Source organism: Mirounga angustirostris, unplaced genomic scaffold (genome assembly GCF_029215605.1).
Source record: "Mirounga angustirostris isolate CCGP_5_RB_7025 unplaced genomic scaffold, mMirAng1.0.hap1 SCAF_5, whole genome shotgun sequence".
NCBI lineage: Eukaryota > Metazoa > Chordata > Mammalia > Carnivora > Phocidae > Mirounga > Mirounga angustirostris.
The window spans coordinates 133,105,186-133,131,289 of NW_026991713.1; the positions used below are offsets into that span (position 1 = coordinate 133,105,186).

The following is a 26,104-nucleotide window of genomic DNA, read 5'->3' on the forward strand; positions in this document are numbered from 1 at the left end:
TAGCTGCACAGTGGTACATTAGTTGTCATTGTCTTGGTTTTAGCATCTTTTCGTGTGTCTTGAATCCTGCATCATAAACAGAGAAGTTCGTTTATATGGTAGCAAAAAAATAACCCGAATTTCTAAGATACTGTATTTATAAGACATTCTGATATTAAGACACAGTGGGCCTCTGGGTAATTTTGCCAACTAAGTGGATTAAGCAGGTTTTTTTGTTGGCTCCTAAAGCGTGAGCTGTGGTGCTCTTCCCCGCAGGTACTGTCAACGGAAAATACTGCTGTCCTCAGCTTTTTATCAACCACAGGTGTTTCTCAGGCCCTTACCTGAACAAAGGGAGAATCGCAGAGCTACCTCAGTCGGTGGGACCAGGCAAATGTGTGCTGGTTCTGAAAGAGGTAAGGCATGCGCACGGGGGTCAGCGTCGGGGTATTTCCACAGGGTGTCCAAGATGTAGACAGAATTTCTGAAGGACATAACGGGATCGGGCTGGAGCTGGTCAGGCAAAGATGGGAAATAGCATTCTTGCCCGTGAAAAATTCACAGGCTAGCAGTGGAGGGCGGGGGGGGAGAGTGGGGGAGAGGGTGGGGGGACTACACCCTCCTCCCCCGAGTCCGGGGAAACCTTGCAGTGGGTTTGAGGGCTGTGTGTGGGTCAGGGCCCAGGACTGCAGACTGGAGGTTTCTCTCAAGAGGCAAGTAAGCCTGGATGGGTGAGAGAAGTTGCTCTTAAGGATAGACGCCCGCCCGTTGGCGGCGTCAGGAGCCGCAAGGCCTTTCCCCTCCGTCGGCCGTAGCCGGCATGCGTCTGCATGGAGGAGGCTCCAGCTCAGGCTCCAGGCACTTGTGTGAAGTTTGTGTCGTGGCCGCGCATCAGTTTGATGGTATTCTTTCCCATTTCTCTTCCTGCCTTTGGGGGTTGACCTGCAGAGAGAGGTGAATCCTTGTTACATTGATGGAGGTTTTTATAGCCTCGCCACAGACCCCGTGTGGACATGGCTTGGAATCCTGGAACCATTCTTGGAACTCGATCTCTGCTTTTTTCACACATGTCAGTGTTTTCTCTTATGAAAGAGGACCCCACATAGATCTTCCTCATCGCTACTGTACCATGATGAATGTGTTTTAATCCCCGGGACACAACAATCCGTTCATCCACTGAACACATGTCTGTGAGGCCACTGCTCGGAGGCAGGCGCTGTGCCAAGTCCTGGGTCCGAACACAAGCCCTGTCTGCCCTCGGCCTATTGGGGCTTTGCAGCCTTGTTGGGGAGATGGCTTAATTCTAGGCTGAAGGTATGGTGTACTGGGGGGGACACTCAGGGCGCAGAGCAGAGCGCTCTGGGAGCACAGGGGAGGGAGTGACAAACAGATGGTAAGGGATCCTTGCTCTGGCTTGCAAAGGGAGGAGCACCTCACGTGGGAGCACAGCCACAGCTCACAGGTGGGTGTCCGGGGAAGGAGTATGGGTCCTTAGGCTGGGGGTGACTCATAGGTATAGAAGAGTGCATCCTGTTTTGAAAAGAACAGACGAGAGATCTGGGCGGCCTGATGGGTGAGGCAGGCCTGGGTAGCGGGGTAGCTTTAGTGAGGCCTTCTCTGGCCTTGTGAGGAGTGCAGATTCCCACTGCGGAGGACGGGAGCCCTCTGAGCGACCTGTGCGAGCACCATCCCCTCGGGAACCTCCACATGGTTTCAGACGTCATTCTACTTGAATGAGATCGTTTTAGCAGAGGCCGAGCGTGTTTGCTTTCCTAGGCCGTCTGCGCAGTTAGCAGTTAAAGACTTACATGTTCAGAAAACAAAAATCCCTTTAAGAGAGAAAGTTGAAGTTGTAGTTGAGAAGAAACTCTGTAAAGACACTCTGGCGGGGCCGTTGTTGTGGTTATTTACTTGGGAGCATTTAGCCTATAAATGTTCCTGTCCTTCATGAGGTTCCGGTCGTGTGGGACAGACAAGCAGGCAGGTCTAGTATTGCAGAGTGGCAAGCGTCTCAGGTCCTGCAACGGGGCCGGTGCGGGTGTGTCGAGGTCCTGTGGAGTCCCCTGCAGTCTGTGCGGAAGGAGGTGTGGGCAGCCTGCATGCGGAAGGCCTGGGGTATCGGGGTGCCCTGGGATTAAGGCAGGAAGATCGGGAAAGAAGGCTTACGGCACCTCAAGTGTAAGGACCTCGGAGGAGGATGGACACAGAAAGGGCACAGATCTGGGCGGGCCTTTCTTGGGCCCCTGCCAGGTGTTCTGAGCAGCCGGGACCTGCTTTCATTTAAAGCAGCTCACCTCCCACGGCTGGGCCCTGCCTCCCGAAAGTGATCAGTGCAGGTCTGGCCCAGCCGAAGTGGCAGGTTGACCTGTCTAACAGATGAGACATTCGTCACTACAGAAAGATGGTGCTCAAGGCAGGTCCAGGGGTCGGGGTGCCTCTGAAAGGCCAAGGTGATGAGGGTCAGTGGAGGGACCGCTGGTCGGCTCTGGATGAGGCGGCACTGACCTCGGATTCCCAAAGATGTTGGACTGGATTGAGGAAGAGATCAAACCAGGACTCCGGGTCAGGATTCCCATGACGACGTGAAATCGCACCCCTGGACCGAGCACTACCCTCCTCAGTCCGGCCCGAGAGTGGGTTGTGGGTACGTTGATGCCTGCCTATGTGTGAGCCTGTTTTTGTCAGGAGTGATCAGAAAGGAACAGGAAGGCCTGGCAGAAATGCGGTGAACCGGTGGGTGCCTTTGAAGTTGCCTGCAGGGCTGTTCGTCACGGCAAGCTCCAGGGATCAGCCTGCGGTCCCCGGTCACCTGCCGGCTCCGCTCGCAGACACGCTGGTCCCAGGTTCAGCCTGTCTTCGGGAGCTGGCTCTTTGTCGTACGTGAGTTTTTAGAGTCAACAGTGGTTATCCCCGATCAATTCCCCGATAGGTGCCGGCAGCCAAATGCAAAAGCCAGGCCAGAGCAGTTTTCTGATGACAAAACTAGTTTTTTGCTGATGTTCAGAAAATGCATGAGGCAGAAGAAGAAGGGAAAAAAAAGCAAGCACTTCAGTTCTGTGAGTGCAAGAAAAATGGGAGTTCCAGCAAGCCAATATTTATGCTAATGTGCTTCCTTCAGCACCAGAACCTCTGTGGTTTCACATTGCATTTTACTTAAAGAGAACGAGGTAATTGTAGCAAAGACAGAGCATGTTTGCTTTTCAGGCCGTCAGTGGTGTTAGCAGTTGAAGGTTTTCAGGTCTTTGGGAAATGCAGAGTGATGGCTGTTTTCCCTCTGGTCTGCTCAGGGGAGGCTGACCTGTGTGCATGGGGGCAGAGCCAGTGAGGGGCCCATCCAACTCTGTCATCCCCACGAGGGACCCAGGACTAGCAGGTCCTGAGGGGATGGGGACAGGTTGAGCCTGTGGACGGCCCGTCAGGCTGGGGCATTTTATGGGACCCCGGGCATCCTTTCCTATCCCAGATAGTCCTGCACCCCACGCCTGCCGCAATGCACTAGGTTCTCCTGAAGACCTGTGGACCGCAGATCTGTGTGGCCCTCGGTCCGCTGACGAGGTCTGCGTGTCCCGGCGCTTCTGCTGCTGAGAATGTTGGTGTTGTGTCGAAGAGGTGTTGGGGGAGGTTCTGCTAATACCTCAGATGTGATCTCCCGAATGGCCAGGCCTGTGATCCTGCCTTCCTGCACCACATAGTGAGGGAGGGTGCTGTGTGCTTGTGTCCGGGTCTGAGGCAGAGACCAGCACGAGCACAAGAGGAGAGGAGTGAGCGTGGAACATCTCACAACCTCACTCATGTCCATGAGCCCAGCGATGAAAAGTCCTGCCAGCAGAAGGGACTCTGCAAACACCGGCTCAGGAGGAATTAGAGTCTCCGTTTTCATGGCGATGCTGACATCCATGGATACGCAGGCCACGTACCGGGGTGACGTCCCAGCATGGCTGACGGGTTTGGGGAGCACCTGTGGTTTTTCTGAAATGTTACCTGGCTTGAGTTATTTACCCATATGTAACCTGTGGTCTTAGCAAGCAATAGAAATGTCATGTCCAGGGGGGAATCTCTAGTAGGAGTCTTTTTTCACGTTTTGCACATCACTTTGGGATGTGTGACACAGCAGAAGCTCTGGATCCATGTTGGCTCGACAGCAGAAATCACCCATCCAAGCTTTACATGCTGCTTTTGAGCATTTACAGATGCGCTTTCCTGTGAATAGGTAGATGCATAGCCCTTGCCTATCTCTTCCCTTTCTTCTTCCTGAGGCTTTAATAGAAGGCTTAGGAGAAAGCAGCCCGAATGCTGGACACTTGGGAAACTGTCTGAAGCGATACGCTTCCGTGGCTTTTTCTTTTCCTCCAACCTGTGCCCTGGACCTGGACTTGGATCTGATGTGGAGATGAGGCTGAATACAGCGGAGTAGACTGATAACATCAAACACGGAAGGCTAGATGGAGCTTCTGCTCTGCCAAGGCAGGGACGTTGTTCGTGACGAAAGTGAGATACAGAAGCCCGCGTGTGTGCACACGCCCACCCCACCCACTTACCTGTCCATCCAGCCATCTTCTACCCTGAATCTATCCATCGTCATCTCTGTCGTCCGTCTGTCCATGCATTCATCCATCCACCTACTCATCCGTCATCTATCATCTGTTTGTCATTTCTATCCTATTATCTGTCCGTCCATCCATCCATCCATCTATCCATCTGACTGTCTATCTATCTAACTGTCTGTCTGTCTCACATACCTGAAACAGTCACTTTGCTACTCTTCATGGCAGCCTGGTCCGGGGACGCAGAGGCTGAGGCATGACCAGGGAGGCCTGCCTTTGTTCGCAGAGACCGGGTGGTGAGAAGTCTAACTTTGCAGAGGGTGGCTGTGCCCATGAGCGGGAGCTGTGAGTGCCCGGTGCCGATGCCCGAGCCTGGGGCTGCTGGACAGGGTTGCCACCAGGCGGCAAAGGGATCCTGGAGGAGACTGGAGCGCTCACCTTCGCGGAATGAGATCTCTCTGTCCTTTGGTCTGCTTCTGTGGTCTGCATAGCTCTGTGGCCCCAGCAAGTGCTGAGGAAGTGGTGAGGGCCCTGCAGGGTGCCACTGTGATCCGGGCGTGGTTCTTTTCAGCTGTCCGCAACCGTTCGAGGGTGTTTCGGATACGAAGGTGCTGGGTTATTCCACATGCAGCAGATACTCACTGAGCATGCGCCACACCAGGGACTCTTCCAGCGCTGGAACCCGGCAGGGAATGAAACACAGTCCTTCCTCCGTGCATTCGTTCAGGCCCCGGGAACTCACCAGTCATACCCTCGTGCCAGGTGGGCACTGTTCTTGGAGCTGGGGGTCACGGTGAGCAAGAGAGGCGGCCCCTTCCTTGGTGAGTTGACGGCCTGCCTGCAGATAGGGGAGGGGGCCTTGTCTCTCTCCCTCTCGGCCTGTCTCACCCTAGCAAACCTACACAGGTGCAGATACATGGCAGAAATCCATGCCTGGTTATGTTGGAATAATACCCCGGTTCTGTGTTCTCTGGGGTCTGTGGGAGTCGTAGGCATGTGGTTTGTAAATCTGGGAGCAGGGCCATGTGTTATTCGGGCAGTAAGTAAGAGGATGGAAAGAGATGCTTTCTGTGTACCCCGTGGTGTCTTCCTGGTCTTGCTTCCTGTGCTGGGGCTCAGGACCCGGGATCACAAACCCCTTCTCCCTGGCTGGTGGGGATGGAGGACCTCCACCTGATAGGCATCTGGCAGTTATCTCTTGACTTTGATACCTCCCCCCCCGCCGCCCATGAGGTATAGCCAGTGTAAGGCAGTCATGTGCAGTGGGGTTTCAGACATCACAGCAGAGGGTTGAAATATTGAACGTCGGGTCTGACGCAGAAGGCAAGCTTGCAGACATGCCCTTCCTGAGGGTTCTGGGCCCTGGGCTGATGGCACTCTGCTTCACAGACGTGTGGCATTGGCTCGAGCAGGAGCCTCCAGAGGAATCTTGTGTTTCCTGAGTCCCTGCCACGCACCGGCCTCTCCTCCCTGCCCCGTCAGAGATGCCTGCCTGCAAATAGTGATGTGAGTGCCCCACAGGGGGAAAGTGAGCGCCACGCCCACCCGCCCCACCTCAGAAGTTTCCAGTGGGACCTGGCGGTCTGGAATTCGGCCTCCTTTGGAGCTTGTGGTTTATATTTCCGCCACATGGTTGACGCATGAAGCTATTTCCCTCAGTCTCTTGGTTTTGATTACAGTGTTTATTTCCCACGTTTGGGGAGTTCTGTGATGACTTGTTTGAATTTCCCCTTCATTATATATCGTTGAGCATTTGTTCTTGGCTACTTATCACAACTTTCACTTAAAAACTGGAACGACTTCATGTGGGAACCCAGAACATAAGAAATCCAAAGCAGCCTTAGCTGTTCACATAAATGATGCCATACTGCACGCGAAGGTAACTTTTCTCCTTCAAAGTAGCTGTGTGTTCATCAGTATAAATGAGAGAAGGTGGAGTGGGTGATGAGAGCGGGGACGACCATGGCCTCATATCAAGGACTCAGGCTCTGGGGTAACGTCGGACAGAGGAAAAATCTTGCCCAGGTGACGTCTGGTTAAGTCAGTCAGCAGAACCCAAGATGGCGACATGCCTCGTGGTGATATTCTGTGGTGGTTTTGTTGCTGCCGTTTTAAGCTTATGCTGAACACCAGCTCGTAAAGAACAACGCGCCAAGCCTGTGCGCGGGCATGAACTGTAACACACACACACACACTCATATAACCTGTGAAGCCGGACTTCGCAGCATGCTGGCCGGTGTCTGGGAAGATTGGCAGAGGTTAAGTCTTTTATTATTTGCCTGTCAAGAGGGTAAGATACCTTTGTGGAACTTTCTCATCACGCTGTAGGATAGGCTTTTGTAGCAAAGAAAATCAGGAGCAAATGTTATCTCCTGGGCCTCCATCCACATAATATTTTGTATATTTTATGGTATCAAAGAAATACTTGGGGTGAATTAGTCACTAAGTTCTAGATGTCACCTTAACTTTAACTGTTTTTAAAATATCTTTTAAATAAATATTTTTAAATAATTTTAACTCATGTCAGTGCTCATACTGAAATTCATTGAACAAATTCCAAAAAATACTTGTTGAACTCCTTCTTTTGGCAGGTATAATTGTAGCTACTATGAATAGGGCAGGAAACAAAATACAGTCCCTCATGTCTTGGTGCTTATGACCTCGTGGGAATGGACAGTAATTAACAAATAAGCCAGTACATTTTGGAGACAGGGAGGGTTTCTTGGCGAATTGGACGGGGACTGTGAGAAGAGCAGAATTCACTGAGGCGTCCCAAGTCTGCCCTGAGCAGTCAGAAGAGGGAAGGTGCCGAGAAGGGAAAGCTGTTGGATGGATTAAATCTGTCTTATTTGAACAGAATGCCCACTAAGCCTCCCAAGTGGAGATGGACGCACGAGTCCGGAGCTGGGGAAAGGTCTAGGATGGAAATACAAGTGTAGGAACCGTTAGTTTGCGAGTTTGGCGGTGGTGTTGAAAGCCAGGTGCACCGCGGAGTGAAGTAGACAGTCCGAGGACTTGAGCCCTGAGCCCTGCTGTTGTTTGTGGGAGGACGCACGGGGGACGCGAGCCGGGACGCAGGAGGCCCCAGAGAGGCTAGTGTCTTGTGGGTAGAGGAGAAGGTGCTCGCCGAGGAAGGCGTAAGGGTGCTGCCTCGAGCCACCGCCAGGGCGGAACAAGAACAGAACCAAGGGTGGCCGTTCTTTGGCAATGCGGGCACATCGTGGGCACGTTGTGGGCATGGGAGCGCCCCTGGGTGGGTGCCAGAGAGCGCTGAAGGAGAGAAAGGAGCCGGCAAGTGCAGACAGTTCCTACGGTCTTACCGAAAAAGAGAAGGGAGCATGAACGAGGTGGCTGCAGAAAGATGAGAGAGGAAGAGAGAGCTTTCATTGTTGAGGATGGGACCACGGACCGGTCTGTGCTGGAAGGGAAGTCATCCCGCAGAGGAGGGAACGTGATGGTGTAGGAGAGGTGGGTGGCTTGGTCTGCTCGGGCTCCTGCAGCCAGCCCCGCAGATGGGCTCAGACCGCGATGTGTGAGCCTCAAGGCCCTGGAGGCTGGAACCCGAGGTTGGGGTGCCCATGGGGCAGGTTCTGCTTTGCACAGGGCGGTGTCCTCACATGGCGGGAGAGCGAGGGAGAGAGAGAGCACAGGCGCTCGGGTCTCTTCTCACAAAGGTTCACTCCATTACGAGGGTGCCAACCTCATGACCTCATCGAACCCTGATCTCCCCCCAAAGGCCCCACCCCTAATGCCATCACGTGGAGGTTAGCATTTCAACATATTAATAGGGGTGGGGGTGCACAGTTCAGTCCAGAGCAGAAGGGAAAACCATAAGGTGAAGAAGAATATTCTGGAAAGCATTTTGGGCTCTAGGATATTTTGCTGATGATGGAGGGCAGAATGGATGCATTGGTGATGCACAGAGGGGCTTGAGATTGGTCAAAATTAGGGAGAAATGCAGTTATATGGGAATCGGATTCCGAGTAGAAAGAATGTTCTAGAAGTGTTGGGTTTCTGGTGACTGAGGTGAATGAAGTTTTAGGGTGTGATGGGATTCTCCTGTTGGTCTTCCAGGGGGAGGTAGAGAATTCCTGAGAATTATAGCCTCTTTTGGGGAATGATCTTTTAATCAAGTTGAAGCGATAAAGGCAGGAGTTCATTGGTATGGGGTTGGGTTGGGGGAAAGGCTACCTACCAGGGCAGCCCTGGGGCTCTAGCCTTGCCGCTGGGACGGAGGGAGCGCCTCCCCTCCAGGGTGGTGGGCTGCCAGGGGAGGTCAGCCTTCCTTCCACTGAGGATCGAAATGAAAGTCGAGATCAGTTTTGGCCAAAGCAATGGAGTTCTCCACTTGGTAAAATATGTCTGATTATTGCTGTTAGCATTAAAAGTTTTGCAACAACAAAAGGAGTGATGAACATGAAGATTATCATTAGATAATATTTAGTATTAGATGCAGCATTTGCAAAGGAATATGCACAGAGCCGTTAGTTTTTGAGGCGACAAAATGAAAACACCTAGTTTTAAGGGGTAAATCACTTGAAAAGCTTATTTGCTTTGTTTTCTTTTCGAGGCTCGTTTCAAAACCCTATGCATGGAGAAACTGCTGATTAAGCAGGAACAATTCTTTATCATTTTACTGGGGAAAAAAACAACCGACCTATTTATAAAATTAGCTCCATTCCATCTGATTCTGAAGTTGAAAAGGAAAAAATGCTTTAGGCCCACGAGGGCCTTTGATGGTCCCAGTTCCTGTAAAAAGCTAATTATTGTCACCATGGCTCTTGGAGAGACTGCAGAGCAGAAGGGTCTGTTGAAGCAGAGTGAGCACGTGGGGGAGGCTTCTTTGTGTCCAGATCCTTTTTCTGACCCCCCCCTTCCCAGCCCCCAGGGAGGGAATATTCTCCTTCATGTTCCGTTGGAAGCTGATCTCCCCCAAAGAGAGCCCTCCCTGCAGTTACTAGAATTTAGCAAATTACATACTTTCAAAGTTGAGAATCTGTCTCCTTTCCATTAAATCAGCCGAACTCAAGCTGTGGGAACCATATTTGCTTTCTGAAGTGTTTTCTGATTTTGACACTCAAAGAAATAATTTTCTTATTAAGTGGTTCCCTGCACTTTCAACATTGTTCTGACTTTGATCATATGATATAGTTGAGGTTGGAAATTATCTAAATTACTTTGGTGTTTTGGGAGTTTTCATGATCGTGAGTATGAAAAGAAATCATGGAATCACGTAATTTCATGATGTGAACAACAACAACAAAAAAATCCCATCGATTTACATAATCTTCTGAGCACCCGAAAGGGGAGGAGTGGGGGGAGGAGACCCAAGTTTGCTGAGTGGCTCCTGTGTGCCCTACACGGTGTGTGGAGTGAGCTCCTCTCCCACCGGCATCACCTGCCTGTGTCCTCCCTCCTCTCTCTGACCCCCCCTACGTCCCCCATGCACCTGACCCACTCCCCACTTTCTGAATGAGCGCTTGTTCCTGCCGAGCAGAGGGACGGAAGCAGGGAGAGAGGTGTTGCAGGCCCAGGTGGTGAAACGCAGGGCCGGATTCCTCAGAGGCCCAATGAGATGGGCATGCTAATTGGATTTGGTGGCAGGTCCTTGGTGACCTTCCCAAAGCACTCGTGTGTCGTGGTTAGAGAGGAAACCGGATTTAGGTCAGTTGAGAATGGAATTGAAGAGGAGGAATTTAAAAGCATAGACTCTTTTTATGAGAAGCTGAGTTCTGCAAAGGAATCCATAGCAAGAAGGTCAAGGAGCTTTGAAGCAGAACTATTTTGCCAAGATGTGAAGACTGACATCTGTGTGGGCCAATGGGGATAGAGCCAGGTAGGGGCACAGTTTATTTTATGGGTTGGTGAGGACTGCATTGATACTGAGATCTGGACTATACCTTTAAACCTTTTTTGTGTGCCAAGATGTGATCTCCTTTATTTCTCATGACATCCCTATTATAGAGAAGGAAAATCTCTACTCTTAGGTTTAGTGGCTGGGGCCTGCGAATTAATCCGACCACAAAACAGAATAATAGGAGAAAAGGTTTATGTCGCATGCACAGGGGCCTCACAGAAGAGAAGTGAAAACCCAAAGAGGCCATTATGCTTGAGATGTTTACGTACCATTTTAACAAACGGCAATGCAGTATGGAGAGGTGAGAGACGAAGGAAAAGGGTTTGGGCTTTTAGGATGGTAAATTGTGGGAAGGTAAGTATAAGGGAGACTAATGGAACTTAAGGGTTTTTTAGTAGAGTTGGTTTGTGCAGACTCATCTCCTCGAGTGACAAGGGTTGCTCTCTTCCTCCTCCGGCTACGGAAGTGAGGAGGGAACACCTTTACGAAGGGAGACATGTGTGTGCAGTTTCTCAGTTGCCTTCAGCTCAAAATAATCCTATGCCAAAGTGGCATATTTTTAGGTGAATGTTCTGATCCCCTTATGAACGAGAGAAATGGCAGTGCCCCCATCATACAGAGGAGGAAAGCCAGTCAGGCACCTCAAGGACTCATCCTTCTACAGGATGGAACTGGGGTTCGATCCCAGATCTGTTCACCTACAAAGGTGCCTGCCTATCTGCTGGAGGACACCGTGGAGACTTCTGTGTAAGGTGTGTTCTCCACAACCATGTCATGAACAACAAGAAATCGAGGGAGGGATCCCTGGAGCATGATTTTCCTCCTGGAGTTATGCAAACACCTTTATGCCAGTTTATCGGGAATAGTGTTTATTAACTTCACACTCAGCATTCTGCCGGTTAGTTGGGGGTGGGGTCCGTACAACCGCTCGTGATCAAGGGCATAATACAACGACCTGAGTTTCCATGTTTTGCAAGGAGCAGTAATTCTGACTCTGGATGGTGGTACCAGCTGCCAACCGAGTTGTCTTCCTAGAGGTAGCTGTAATATACTAAGATGTCACGAACTGAAGAATTATTCAGCTCGCAGCCCAAAGTTTGATAGAGGGCCTGCTGAATTTGGCAACGCGTGATGTGGCATCGGAAATGCCATGGGAAAATTATTCAATATTGGACGCTTTTGACAACTTAATGGCTGCCTGTTCCCAGGCTGAATGGAACTCTGGAAGGCATTTTCTTTTCACCGTCTCCAAATGCATTTCGCTCTGCAGCAAATAACGTGTAGCTCTGGGCCCTTCCTTGCGAACACAATGGAAAGAATCAGTTTAAATTTTATTGTCTGTTGATAAATGCTTGGTGCATTATTTCAGCCAGCTCTAATTGGATTTATTTTTAAACTCGGTTTCTGCAAATTGTACTGACAGTAAACAATAAAATCAGATGATTATTCTAATACAGAAAACATAAACACAGCAAAAACATAAACACAGCAAAGCTGCGGGAGGGGAAGAATGAAGCGGGGGAAATCGGAGGGGTAGACGAACCATGAGAGGCGATGGACTCTGAAAAACAAACAGGGTTCTAGAGGGGAGGGAGGTGGGAGGATGGGTTAGCCTGGTGGTGGGTATTGAGGAGGGCACATTCTGCATGGAGCACTGGGTGTTGTGCACAAACAATGAATCATGGAACACTTCATCTAAAACTAATGTTGTAATGTATGGGGATTAACATAAGAATAAAAAAAAAAATTTACCCATCAAAAAAAACCAAAAAAAACAAAAAAACACAGCAAAGCTGCTTGTACGGCCTCGTCCTGGCCTTTTAGTGCCTCGGCAGATTGGCCGGCCCGTGTGCTCTTGCTGGGGATTTATAGGAACCTTGCAACATAGCAGAGCGCTACCCCAGCTCAGAGAAGACACTTGCCACGCTCATTGCACAGTCTAAAATATTCTTGGATTTTTTTTTTTTTTTTTTTTTTTTAAGATTTTATTTATTTGCGAGAGAGAGAATGAGAGACAGAGAGCATGAGAGGGAAGAGGGTCAGAGGGAGAAGCAGACTCCCTGCCGAGCAGGGAGCCCGATGTGGGACTCGATCCAGGGACTCCAGGATCATGACCTGAGCCGAAGGCAGTCGCTCAACCAACTGAGCCACCCAGGCGCCCGCACAGTCTAAAATATTCTTAAGATCGATTCTTCAGTTATAATATGAGGGAGCTTTGTTGTTTTTCAGAATTAAATCAGGGCACAAGGCATATGCCAGTTGTGGTCTGGAACACTTCAGACCCACCAATGCTGTGACCTAAAAACCTGGGCCACATACGTTGATCTCCGTCCTCCCACTGATACTGTGCAGTGTCCTCCCCAAAAGCAGCGGGGACTTTGGCAGTCAGGGCATTTCTCACCCCCTCAGTGGTGTGTGTTTTGCCCTGAAACCTGAAGCATGAGCTCAGTGCCTGGCTGGTTTCCCTGGTGGACGGGGAGACACTGCAGGCGTGCTGGGCGCTGTGTCCCAGTCCTGTCCCTGCTCCTGGAGGCTGACACACGGCATATCCTCAGCAAGGGGCCTTTCGTGGAACTCCACAGCGTGGGTGTCGGCGTTCCTTTGGAGGCTGCAGTGTACCTTCATGTTCTTTACGCGGTCTGTCCAAATGGCAGCATCTCTGGAACATGCCGGACCATAAACGTTTGTGGTTAATGATGATTTGCTTACAGAAGGGGGAGTGCCCCGAGGGATCTGAATTCCGCGATCTTTCCATTCAGGGGGCACATCGAGGTTAATAGGAACACGGGACCTTCTCAGAGCCTGCAGCTGAGGCTCACAGAGCAGAATGTCCCATCTTTCTGGGAGTGTAACAGAAGGCAGTGACCACAGGTGTTCTTCCTCGGACTTGGGAATTGGGAATAAAGGGGAGGTTTGAGGAAATAGGATATCGGATGGTATTGGTTACTCCATGCAGTCCTTTGAAGCGCTCACATCTCAGAGCATTGTCCTCATGTGAAACGTCCGTGTATTGAGCCAGCATCAGGTGAGTTCCAAATACTTGGTTAGTCTCCTGACAGATATCTGAAGTCTGTTCAGAATTATGGGCACAAATCTGTTGCCTCTGTCTCACTGATTCTTTTTGAAATTTACTTTCAAAAATAAAATGAAATTCTCAGTAGCCGATCCTACCACAGAGTTATCCTGTTGGAGATAATCACTGGCTCTTTGGGGGAAATAGATCCGTTTTTCTTCAATCAGACATGCTAGGGAGAGCCTGCCATCCCCTCTGGCCAGAGGTTCACACGTCTGCCAGAGGGATTGGATTTTACCACCCTTTTTATCCGGTGGATGGTGAGCCGAATCTGTGTCTGGCTGCAGAAATGTTCTACCCAACTTAATGGATGCGTACCACAAATACTTCTCGTCAGCTGGGTGGTTTTTGCAGCATTCTTATCTTAGCAGGAATGGATGCAGTTGAAGTTCATTGCTGTTCTTTTTTTCCCCAACAGGTTCTTAGCATGATAATCAATGCAGCTTACAAGCCTGGAAGGGTATTGAGAGAATTACAGCTGGTGGAAGATCCACACTGGAATTTTCAGGAGGAGACGCTGAAGGCAAAGTAGGTGTTCTCAGTCCTGGGAAACAAGGCTCTTGTAATGGTTAGCCCGCTACTTTGAAACTCGTCATTCCTCTTCCTGACACAGCCCACAGAAATGGGAATAAAGGGGGAGGACTGTCATTCTTTAGTTCTGTGTGCTACGTACAGATTTATTGGTGTTTCTGTTACACGGAGTTGCCTTAAGCCTTGGGATTCCGGAACTAAAGGAGAGATTTGTTTAGCTGATACTTTATTGTGTTAAACATTCAGAATCAGAACGTCCTGTGATTCAGGGCCAATAGATTATTTGATCGGAAGGGGAACAATTATAAGAGAGAGGATATCTGTTACCATCATTATATGTTATTCATTAACAGCTCTTAATATTTGATACTGTAAAGAGCTTATGCCAGGCAGTTAAATGTTCTTTGCTCTGAGAGTTGACAGTTTTAAAAGATAAAAAGAACCCATACCTCTGCTTGGCTTTGGTTGACGGGCTGTGGGTTGACATGGGAAGAGAACCTTGTTTTACACTCTCACACCCCTTCACTTCTTTTACTTGCAGATAGGCTAACTGGAGAGATGATGTTTTGGCTTTGCTTTGAGGTTCTCGAGCTCTGAAATTGATAGCACCCCCTCTGGATCGATAAGCTTGAACATGGTAGTTTAGAAGGCAGATAGAAGAAGATCCAGTTCTCAAGATAATTTTCTTTCATAATTGCTTTGACTTCCGGTCCTTGGTGTTCATTTAGCTTTTCAACAGAATAGATCTTACTGGTCAACTTCTTGTAGAACAGTGTCCTCAAATAGCCTTTAGATGTGACATTTGGGAAACGATAACTTTTTTGAACAGTGAACCACGTTCAGTGGCTAGAGTGTGGCTGAGGCCTCCTTTAAAGAAAGTACCTTTCCTGTTTGTAGTGAAAGTTGAGGGATGTGAAATGGTTTGTTTGACCAGTAGTATTCTCCCGTGTGGTTAACTTACTACTCTGGTACGGAGTAAGGATGGTGAGATACTGCTCGGCTGCTCTCCACTCGTCTCTTCTACACTCAACATTTCTTTTTTGAACACATCTGCAATTTTAGACTCCGTGAACGCCATTTGTGGTCTCATGATGCTCTGCCAAATCACAGAAGTCAAAGGGAATACATGTTAACTGGGAGAACGTTTATTTGTATGAAGTGGCCTGTCACTGAAAGGTGGTACCATATTTCATCCTTCCCGTGAAGTATTTAAATGAACCTCCCCTATAAATGACCTGAAAGGATATGATTAATGGGAAGAATTAATGATCTCTTTCAGTCATACTAAGTCTTTTCCTTCTGTAATTACTGTGGTTTGTTAGTGTTTTGCTTTTTTGTGTTTTATAATAGAAACGAACGTAAGTCACTGTATTTATTTCAAAAATAAATAAGTAAATAATACAATAAGTAAATGAGCCCCACCTGTACTGCAGAAGAAACCAAAGCAAGGCTTTTTCCAGCCGAATGTTCCATATCTTTCTACTTCACCTGAGGGGGGATCAGCAGTAGCATGACATTTTCTAAGGTTTAATGCATAGGAACAGTGGTGGCCGAAAACCTGAGCAAGTGTATGTACAGAGAAACATTTGTTTTAAACAGTTTCTGTAAAATTCAGTACCTCCCAAACACACCTCACGGATAAGGAAATAGGACAACTACAAAAATCTTAAACCCCATTAAAATCTCCCCTGTTCGTAAACAAGCCAGAAAGTTGCCCCAGGTACCAAAATGACAGGGAGAGTTAATTTTGCGGTGTTAGCGCTCATTTTCATGTTGCCCAGTCGATCAGAGCTTTTATGAAATCCAGCCTGATACAATCAAAACCGACACGGGGAAATCAGCCCTGGCTGATCGTAAAGGCAACGTATCACCTATTAGATCAGATATGACAGTGAGTTCCTTAGCCAGATCTTACGAAGCAGCTTATAATGAGAACGTGTCTGTCTGTGAGTGTGCTGGATTACAGTTGCTAATGATGACAGATTTACAGGTGGGAGGGGGCGTTCCCGTTAGGATACTATGTGTTGAGTCACCTCTTCGCTTCTGATGTAAAACGACAACTTTTTAGATCTTGACAGCTTGCGCAAATGAGAGGAGAGAGCCCCCAGCTTCTTCCCATTTTCTTGAAAGGCTGAAATGCTTTCTGTCGTGAATAAATTAACTTCCTGAGCGGGCGGGGGTGGGGGGACCTGCATTTAAGGCATTCTGTTGTTTGGGTTGTGGTCTTTGAATGATAGTATCACAAGGAGTGCTTTCAGGAGGAGAGGACGTGAGCTCCACGTGAGATCATGAGATCATCCACCCCTGGGGCTTGGGAGGGCTGTCACTGAGCATTGGGGTTTCTGACTGGTGCTTCCTCTTCTGAAGAGAAAAGACCCATTTCCTTGAGAGGATGGAGATGCCATTAAAAAGGTTTGACCTGTGCGTAGGAGAAAAACTTAACATCGTCACCTTTTGACCCTTGGTGATTTTTTTTTCCTATTTATCTAACAATCACACCTTTTATACTAAAAGAAATTATTGCAGTATTGAACACCATGTAAGGACTCTGTATCTTGAGTCTTCAACCTGTATTGAAAGGCAAAACTGGGGTAGCTATGATGCCAAAGGGAAAGTAGATTCTCATGTAGTTCATTTTAGCAGTCCTGGGAAAGAAGATTGTTTCTTTCCGATGAACTTAAGTATACTAAATTGACGTACATTATTTTGAATTTCAGGAGGAGGAATTTAGGCTGTACCTTTGGGGGATAAAAAAAAAATTCCAACTCTGTGCATCTAGAGACATTTACATGTTTTCCAACATGTTCTAGAATCTTCTTGGGGGCAGAAAGACTGTTAACTCTGCTTTGAGTGGCTTTTGTGATCATCTTTATAAAATCCAGGTGAAGGCTTAATAGATTTTCCCAGTCCTTTGTTATAGTTATTCAGAATATTTAAAGAGGAAATGTGCTCTTTAAATTGGAGGGAATGAGACTTCCTTATCACTTAGGCACACGCAAGGAAATTCACAACTTAGAGGTGAGTCATGCTTGGCTCTACGGAAATGATATTTTGGTTTCTTTTTCATAAGCAATTACTGATTTTTTATGTGTTTCTCTTTCACTTTTTTTGGTCTTTTACTCATGCTCCTATTTTGTGGGTAGCCAGATGTAATATTTGGCTGCAGAGTGATTTGTGTAGAAAAGGATTCGTAAACAGAGACTTTCCACTGGAAAAAAAAATTATTAGTTGGTTCATTTGTCAGTTTTTACCTTGCTTAGATTTGTGCGCTTGCTCTCCTGAAAACGTATGCCATAAACATTATGGGAAGCGGGCGGCTGGACCAGTTTGGGGAGCACAAGCCTGAATTTCTGCATGAGCTTAAGTTCATCAGGTTACGGGCGTGTTGTTTCTGCTGCAAACACAGACCAGTTTAGGATGTTCTGAATTGGATGGGGTCTTTCCAAACACACACACACACCCTTTATTACACAGAGTTCTCATTCCTTGAAATGCAGGAATCCAGAAAGAAGAGAGAAGTTTCTGAGGGGTTGAGTATCCTAAGACTGGAAGCCAGTGAACCAAAGTGTTGCCCATAGTTCTGATGATCAGGAAGGTTTGACGATGAAGGAAGGAAAGACTCTCTTCTGAAGGATATCAGGACCATATATCACGGTTGCTAAGGAGAAGAGTGATGGTCTCACAGCCTGTGAAGCTTCTCTGTCTTTGCAGAGCTAAATTCTTCCTTCAGTATTCGAGGATGCGGATTCAGCCTGATGGAAGAGAACCTTGTTTTACACTCTCACACCCCTATCTCTGCCTCACCAAGTTTTGTGAAAAGGTCCTGCTATGGGTCGTTTTGCAAGTGAATGATAGAACTTAGGCCAAGTTGGAGTCCTCCCCCTTGGACTGTCCTGATATTTAAGAGTGGATTGTTACATCAGTGTTGGGTTTTTCACTCTGTATTTCCTTTTGATTCAAAATCCATTTTGGTTTTTCTCAGCTCTCATCTACTGAAAGAGACACATTTTTCCAGCACTCTCGCTTCTCCATCTTCATCTGTCTTTCTCCACCCTGCCCTATGTACTCACATGTGGAAATTAACCGCTGCTTTGATTGGTGGGAAAGTACTGGAAGGCCATTCACACTTCCTTATTGATGGCAAGGAGGAAAAAACCTTTTCTCTACCCTGTTAGGTTCAGTTCCTGGGAGCCTGCAAATTAAACTGACAAATGACAGATGAGCAAGAGAAAAGACTATTTACTTAAATAAGGTGCATGCACACACATGAAGGAGTGCTTTGTGATGAGTAACTTGAAGGGACAGTTAGGATTTGGAGCTTTATGTGTATGGTATAGCTAATTTAGTAGGAGAAAGAGTATGGAGCAACAGCCTGTAGGGGAAGAACAAATAGGCTTCTTTATGAAAGACAAACGACTTTTTAGGAGAACAAATAGATAAGAAAGTTTGTGAAAATGTTGGTTTATGCAAGCACAAGCAGTCTTTCTGTCTTTTTCATAGGCTGTGAAATTCCTCAGAGATGGGATTTATGGTAGGTTTACTCTGGTCTCTCCCTTGGGATTAGAAGCCACTCCAAAGAGGGAATTTATGGTAGTCCTCATTTCTCAGAAGTTTCTGCTTTTAGTCAGATAATGGAAGCTCTGAGAAAGCTGCTTTCTGCATGTGTTGGATCTCAAACATCTTCATCTTAAAATAATCTCTGTGTCAACTCTGGGATTCTGAGTGGGTCCCCACAGTGACAGCCAGGATCCCTCCTGCATCTCTCTGTTCTCTGACGTCCTGTGCTGTTTCATAGTGGGTGTCTGAGACCAGTGTCACCCCAGCCTCTCCTCGGGCGCCCCGATAGTAGAGACAAGATCACGTTCCACACGTTTCTGGAGCCTCAGTAAGGCTGAGGTGCAAAGGGAATGGGGGAAGAAGTCTTCAAAATAACAGAGGCAAGGGGCACCTGGGTGGCTCAGTCGGTTAAGCGCCTGCCTTCAGCTCAGGTCATGATCCCAGGGTCCTGGGATCGAGTTCCGCATCGGGCTCCCTGCTCAGCGGGGAGTCTGCTTTGTCCCTCTCCCTCTGCCTGCAGTTCCCTCTGCTTGGGCTCTCTCTCTGAAATAAATAAACAAAAATCTTTAAAAAAAAAAAAATAACGGAGGCAGAGCTCAGATCCGCTTACCACAGATCTCCCTGGTTCCCTCCTTCCCCACCTTCTTTATCTTTGCTTGTTGTTGTCCTGCCTCAGTTCTGACCCAGTGATCTTTCACTTCTTTTACCCTCCCTCCTTCCCTCCCTACATCTATCCATCCTTCCTTCCTTCCTTCCTTCCTTCCTTCCTTCCTTCCTTCCTTCCTTCCTTCCGAGAGCATAATGCCATGTACTGGCTTGATCGTCTCTTTCAATATTTTCTTCTTTTCACAGAACTTGTACTCCACGCTTTAAAAGCCTTATCTTGTGTTGTGTTTACAACAGCCTTGCTGGGCCTTTTAATAAATTACACGGCTAAGGGTCCTTCCCTCCGGACTCACATTGACAGGATAAAGCAAAGAGCTTTATCCTGTGCTTTTGAGCTGTCCTGCCTACAAAAGTGTGTCACTGGTGTACTGTTTTTAAGCCTTTTATGATGGGGAAAGCTGCAAAACGGATTCTACTTTCACCTGCGGTAAAGCCTAGTGAGGTGACCAGGATCGTGGTGGTGCCCCTCACCTGGTGCCCCGTGCACGGCCCACCTCCTTGTCCATGTCTGGTGGAGCTCCTGACACCTGACCTGTCCACCCTGCCCCAGGAGACCATAGGGATCAGATGGTCATGTGGTGCAGAGTCTCAGAGAAAACAGAAATGACACTATCACGTGAATGCAGTTAGACCCCAGCCAGTGTGTAAAATCTTAGAGCCGCCTTTTGCCTGTATTTCTTGGTGGACCAGTATCTCTATGTTTAGTGCGTCCTCGTGAAAGAGAGTTGTGCGAACACTTGCCCTCATTTGTCGACCAACTCCAGACAAGCGAGGTTATTGGCTCACGCAGGAGCTTGCGAGGTCCAAACAGCATCTTCCCCGCATTGCACGAAAATCCACAAGCGTATGGCCATACTGAACCCGTAGCGCTCGAAAATAGATGGAAATCATGTTATACGCTAAGCTTAATGTAGTTTGAGTCGTTATACACATAACATTTATTTTTATTATTTCTTCTCTATGTGTTTAGCTTGAAACAATCTCAAACGTACAGAAAAATGACCAACTGTTAAAATTATATAACATTTCATTAAAATTAAATTATATTCTTTCTCCTGGTCGATTTGAGAATAAGTTATTGGCATGATGCCCTATCGCCCCCAAATACCCATTTCCTACAAGCAAGGACGCTCTCCTACATAATCAAAATCAGGACAGTGATACATATGAGTGGTCCTCATACCACACTCAGGTCTCACCCACTGTCCCAGTGCTGTCCCTCGGGCGGAAGAGCCCAGCGCAGGGTCTCACGTTGCATTGGGCTGCCCTGTCTCTTCCGGTCCCCTTGCTTCCCGACAGTTGCTCAGACTTTTCTTTGACTTTCATGACCTTGATATTTTTGAAGGGCATGGACCACTTACTTTGTAGAATGCCACTTCATCAGGAGTTTCTTTTATGTTTCCGCATGACGGGATTCAGATGATGCATCAGGAGTATCACAGAAGAAAGGACCTTCTGCTCCCTGCATCCTGCCTGCTGGCGTACGATCTCTGTTTGCCTCCTCCCTAGGCGTGTTTACTTTGATCACCTAATTAAGGTGACGTCTGCCACGCTGCTCCGTGGCAGAGACACTTGGTGGGGGCGACACTCCGTACTCTGTAAATATCCACTCCTTGTCAAGCTTTCAACATCTTCAGACCTTTATTTGTGTCTGTATGAATTCACGGATTCCTGTTTTACTCAGTGGGTTGAAGTCATCAACTATATTTGTGTCTGTATGAATTCATGGATTCCTGTTTTACTCAGTGGGTTGAAGTCATCAACTTATCGGATGCTCAGGTTGTCCCAGATTTGGCCAGTGGGGACCACACCCAGAAGGCTTTTTTTTTTTTTTTTTTAAAGATACTATGTATTTATTTGAGAGAGAGAGTGCTCACAAGCAGGGGGAGAGGGAGAAGCAGACTCCCTGATGAGCAGGGAGCCCGATGCGGGGCTTTATCCCAGGACCTGATATCCTGACCAGAAGCTTAACGGACTGAGCCACCCAGGTGACCCCACCCCCACCCCCCCAAGCAGGCTTTTTGTTTATCACCTTGACTTTTCTCCATCAGTCTTTGATACTTTGTTACTTTCTGACCCCATCAGTCTTTGATACTTTGTTACTTTCTGACCCAGTAAGCTGTTCCCAGATCATCTTGTCCCTTCTCTGCCCTAGTCCTGGAGTTAGCCACCTCTCCAAGGAGACTTGGTTTTTTCTCAGGATCGGTGGTGGGTTTTTTTTTTTTTTGTTTTTTGTTTTTGGTGGGAGGAGGTATACACACACATACGTACAAAAACATTTACATTTACATTTCTGTTGGGTTTTGAGCCCTCATGACCTCCTCCATGGTCTAAATTTTGCTACAAGGGCTCTTCAGACTGAGCATATGATTTTACTCATGGCTGAGATATATTGCAGTGACGTAGGAAGGGCATGCAGTGATGTCATGAGGAAAAGAGATGCAGGTGGGGTCTGGAAGAGTCTCTGTGTTCAGGCCTCCTTATGCTCTCTCCCCCAGGGAGGGTTTCCAGAGAGCACTCTGCTTCCCCAGCAGCGAAAGTGCGTATCACATGATGTTTCTGTCCAGAGAAGCCCAGGCCTGAGGCTTTTACTGGGGGCTGGTCCCATGGGCAGCACTCTGCCTGGCATGGATCAGGGAAGCAAGCGGGTTTGCCTAAACAGTCTGGGTGTGGTTCACCACCTTGATCACCTCCAAAATGCAGTTCCCAGATACCAGCCATGGGCCCACCTTGCAGGCGAGCTTCTCTAGAGATAGCAGCTTCAGGCCTGCAAGCCTGGCCCTTCTTGCACACTTGTGACTGAATTCAGGCTCCAATCCCCCTCTTCCCGCCCAACACTGCAGGGGGTCCCCTCTGGCCTTTTACTTTCTTGTATTTGCACCCCCCCCCAACACACAGGGGAAACTTGGCTCACACTGTCTTCAGTCTGTTGATGTGTTTGGTCAGGCCCCATTCAGGAACCAGTCTCTTGTCCTTTTGTTCTTCTCTTCACCCCCATCCGGGCCCTCGCACCTGACCCGTGCCGGGCTGTCCCCCACGGGCGGACATCCTCTGTGTTCTGAGCAGGACAGGGATGCCGCCATCCTGCCTCCCTCCTCACCTGCCACAGGTCTGGATCCTCTTAATTAAGGAGGGCCGTTGGGACTGACCCCACAGGAGAGGGGGAGCCGGACTATAGCCCACGGCCCCTCTGGTGTTAGAATGGCCCTCCGTGGTTGTTTCGAGTCGGGCCCAAGTAGCCAGACCCTTTTGCCCCATCACAATGACTCCTGGCATGGGGGCCGCCCCTGGGAGGGGAGGGGGCAAGCTCTTGCAGCTGGGCAGACACTCTAGGGCCAGCAGCTGTGCCGGCAGTGGGGATGGGAGGTCCTGGCAGCATCCGCCCAGGGACGGGACACCGCGGGTCCCACTCCGCCTCTCCAGCCTGCACACCTTCCCTGCCCAGTCTCCCCGCCCTCCTCCTCCACCACCATGGCTTTTTGGTGGAATTGTTCCAGAAGGGCAAGCAAGGGGAGGGGATTCCATTACTTTTAAACCATACTATAATCCTATTTTCATAAATTTAGAGTGGCATTTCCTAATTGGGAAAGGTCTACTTAAGCCTTGCTTCCACGGAGTCATCCCAAACTAGAAGGGAGGAAAAAGCTGACCCTTCTCTATTTCCCGCAGGGCATTTGTTCTTGTCCTCTTCACGTCCCTCGAATGCGTTTCGGGAAGCTTTGGAATTTGGAGGTCTGGGAACATCTGTCTTTGGGCCCTACTTCCACAGGTTGAATTCGGACCCAATTTTCACATTTCTCCTGCTTTTTTTACTTTATATCATTTTATTTTTTTAAGGAACTTTAAGAATCTTGACATTGAGCTCTTTGGAAGAGAGAGCCCTAGGGCTACCAAAACTGCAGTGGGAAAAACTGCCAGGGAAGTTGTACCAGGAGCATCTTTTTATTCTGCCTTCCCCAGAACATGAGAGACATGCCGTGTCCACAGAACTGTGCTGGTTTTATTATGAAGCACAACAAAATCAGCGAGCAAGAACTACCCAAAAATGAATCACAGAGCCCTCCTCGGAGTGGGGGGTGTGTGTTCCTACATCTAGGGTCGATAGAGGTCCTAGAAAAATCAACAGTTGTTCAAGGGTATGCGATTTAAAGCATGATCTTATCCACAAAGAATTGCTTTTTAGTTCTTACTGCACAGAAAGCCAAGCTTGGCACTTCAGAGAAATGCAAGAACAGTCAATACAGAGGGGCTGGGATTTGAAAGACCAGAGAATGAACACGTAGTCCAGTTTTTTCAAGTTAGAAATTAATTTCTTTGCTGTTGTTACTGTAAAAAAATGATTTGTTGGGAGGGGGAATATTTTTCTAGTCTTCAGAAGCATAAAAAGCCTAGTTGAAAGAAACTCAGAATCAGTTTATCCTATTTATTTCTATCACCGCATTATTCTTAGGGAACCAGATCTAGGTTTTGAATGTAGTACTTCATTTGCAAATTACTGAAGTGATGCTCTCCTTATGTTACGCTGTTTGCACGAATCACCTGGTGTCCCTGTTGTTTTGCGGCTGACTTTTGGAAACATGCAACACAAGTGTGCAGAGCGGGTTTGGCAAAGAGCTCGTGCCCATCACCCTTATTGACGTGGACAAGCAGGAGGGCAGCGTTGGCTTACTTAGTAGTTCACGCCTCTGGATTGTGGTTAGTTTTCCACGAGTGTTATCCACCAGAGCTCCCGCTTTTTTTCTGGAAGATAAATTGTTGTTCAAGATTTCAACTTGAGGGTGCCTGGGTGGCTCAGTCAGTTAAGTGTCTGCCTTTGGCTCAGGTCATGATCCTAGAGTCCTGGGATGGAGCCCGAGTCCGGCTCCGGGCTCAGCAGGGAGCTTGCTTCTCCCTGGGCTCCTTCCACCTTTTGTTCTCTCTCTGTCTCTTTCTCAAATAAAAAATAAAATCTTGAAAAAAAAAATTTCAACTTGAAAATCAGGGTGCACCTCAAGGGCGTAGTTGAACAGCCCCATGGTTTTGATGCATTCTTCATGTCGGTGGACTCTGGGTTCTGTGACATGTCAATTAAATAAATACCGGTCATCTGCTGCTAATGGAGAAGTTTATAAGTGTTTTGTACCAACAATATTTTAAAAATGTGCTGAAAGGTGGTTTGAACCTACATCCAAGTACCCCTCTTTCCAGCCAAGCATTATTTACATGGTTATCACCATAAATATTTGGCCCAGGGCTTTGGTGCCCATTTTTGAACCGAGAATCCATTCAACCTGCTTTCCAGAAGAAGTGGTCTTCAGTTTTATGTTGGTGACTTCACTGCATGTGGTTTTTCTTAGGCAGGAGAAAGTTGGTTTTTTTCTCAAAAGTAAGGAGCAACAAATGACAATATCTGGATTTCAGAAGCGTTCTGGAACGGGTATTAAATACTACAGATACTGCAGTGAGACAGTGCCACGTGGAAATATCTGTGGTGGTGATTCATCGCATGCGTGGGCTTTCTTAAAAACATTACTCTGAGCTCCGAAGGAACGATAAAAACAAATGGCGTGGAAATCACACACAGCCTACTTCACTGTTAGAAAATAAAGGGGCTACTTTCAGAACACGCCATACACAGTAGGTCTAAGTAACTGTGTGGTCTTGCCATTGCTCTTCCTCATTTCTAGGTACAGAGGCAAAACGTACCGGGCCGTGGCCAAAATCGTGCGGACATCGGACCAGGTAGCAGATTTCTGCCGGCGGGTCTGTGCCAAGCTGGAGTGCTGCCCAAATTTGTTCAGTCCCGTGCTGGTTTCGGAGAACTGCCCAGAGAACTGCTCCATTCACACCAAAACCAAGTACAGTAAGTTCAAAGAATGAGAAGAGTATTGGGCTGGGGGCCTAAACTGTGGGATAAGGTAGCTGATCGGTTTCTAAAAAAAAACAAAAACTTTTGAGTAATTTTTCATGGGAATTGCTGTGAAAGAATTCTTTAAGATTTGCTGTGGCAGATACTCACGTGTCTCCAGCCCAGTGGAGGGACAGGATGACAAAGAAGAGATGGGAAGGGCTATGCTGTGAGTTTCAGGACATTGGCTGGGTTTGGAAATTTATCTGGCGGAAAGGAGAGCTGGATAAAACTGGTTCTTGGTAACAGTTGGTAACCAGCATTGCTTTCTGGGTCCTTAGGCTGAGAAGGTATAGAGAGCGCCTTTGCTCCCCTGGACGGTGAGCTCCTTGTCATAGGCTGCTTCCCCCTATCTATACCACCTCCTCGGACCTCCCTGGACGGGGGGTGTTTGGAGGGTGCAGAAGCCCGCACTCTCCGTGCTCCCGTGGGGTCAGCTGTCCCCCTGCCCTGCCTTTGCTCTGGCCACTTCCTGGCAGGATTTTCGGGCTGTCTACCCCACACGTATGGTGCTCAGCCTTCTCTGGTGGCCTCTCCCAGCTCCCGTCCTCCTGTCCTTCCTCAGCTCTGACCTTTGTCCACATGCACCATAGCCACTCACAGACACCTCCACCCTGGTTATGTCAAGCTCTGACAGCTCCCTCTGATCCCCGCTTCTGCTCTCGCCACCTCCCCGCCTCGGTTATCTCTGACCCGGGCGTGACTGCGCCGCCGTCACGGTGGCCTGGAGGTTTGCTCTCCCAGCCTGCTTTCCGGCTACCGGCGTATTGACAGGACTCGGGAGTGCAGTCCGCGTGCTGGGAGCCCCAGCTGGTTGAGACTGATCAGCCCGGGTGTCAGAACCAGGAATCGGAACGGACTTGAACCACCGTTCCGAGTGTGAATCTCCTTGTAGTTTTCTCTGTATGGATCCATGGATATGCTAAAAACTCTTTTCCACGCCATTCCTGCTAAGAGTCAGTGCCCTTCTCTGTCAGGTTGGGCCGCCTGGCATTCTGCACCCGCGCTCA

At 48.3% G+C, this 26,104-nt stretch overlaps 1 protein-coding gene across 9 annotated transcripts in view; it reads left to right on the forward strand.

The window, feature by feature from the left end:
- Window positions 1-26,104, forward strand: part of SFMBT2 (Scm like with four mbt domains 2) — a 231,354-nt gene that overhangs the window by 187,759 nt on the left and 17,491 nt on the right. For all 9 annotated transcript variants that reach the window (XR_010411717.1, XM_064592089.1, XM_064592090.1 and 6 more), the window contains 3 exons: window positions 256-395; window positions 13,872-13,981; window positions 24,874-25,049. Coding sequence is in view for 8 of the 9 variants with exons in the window: in XM_064592089.1 (XP_064448159.1) it covers window positions 256-395; window positions 13,872-13,981; window positions 24,874-25,049 (426 nt within the window). In the remaining variant the exon portion in view is untranslated. The remainder of the gene's footprint in view (window positions 1-255; window positions 396-13,871; window positions 13,982-24,873; window positions 25,050-26,104) is intronic.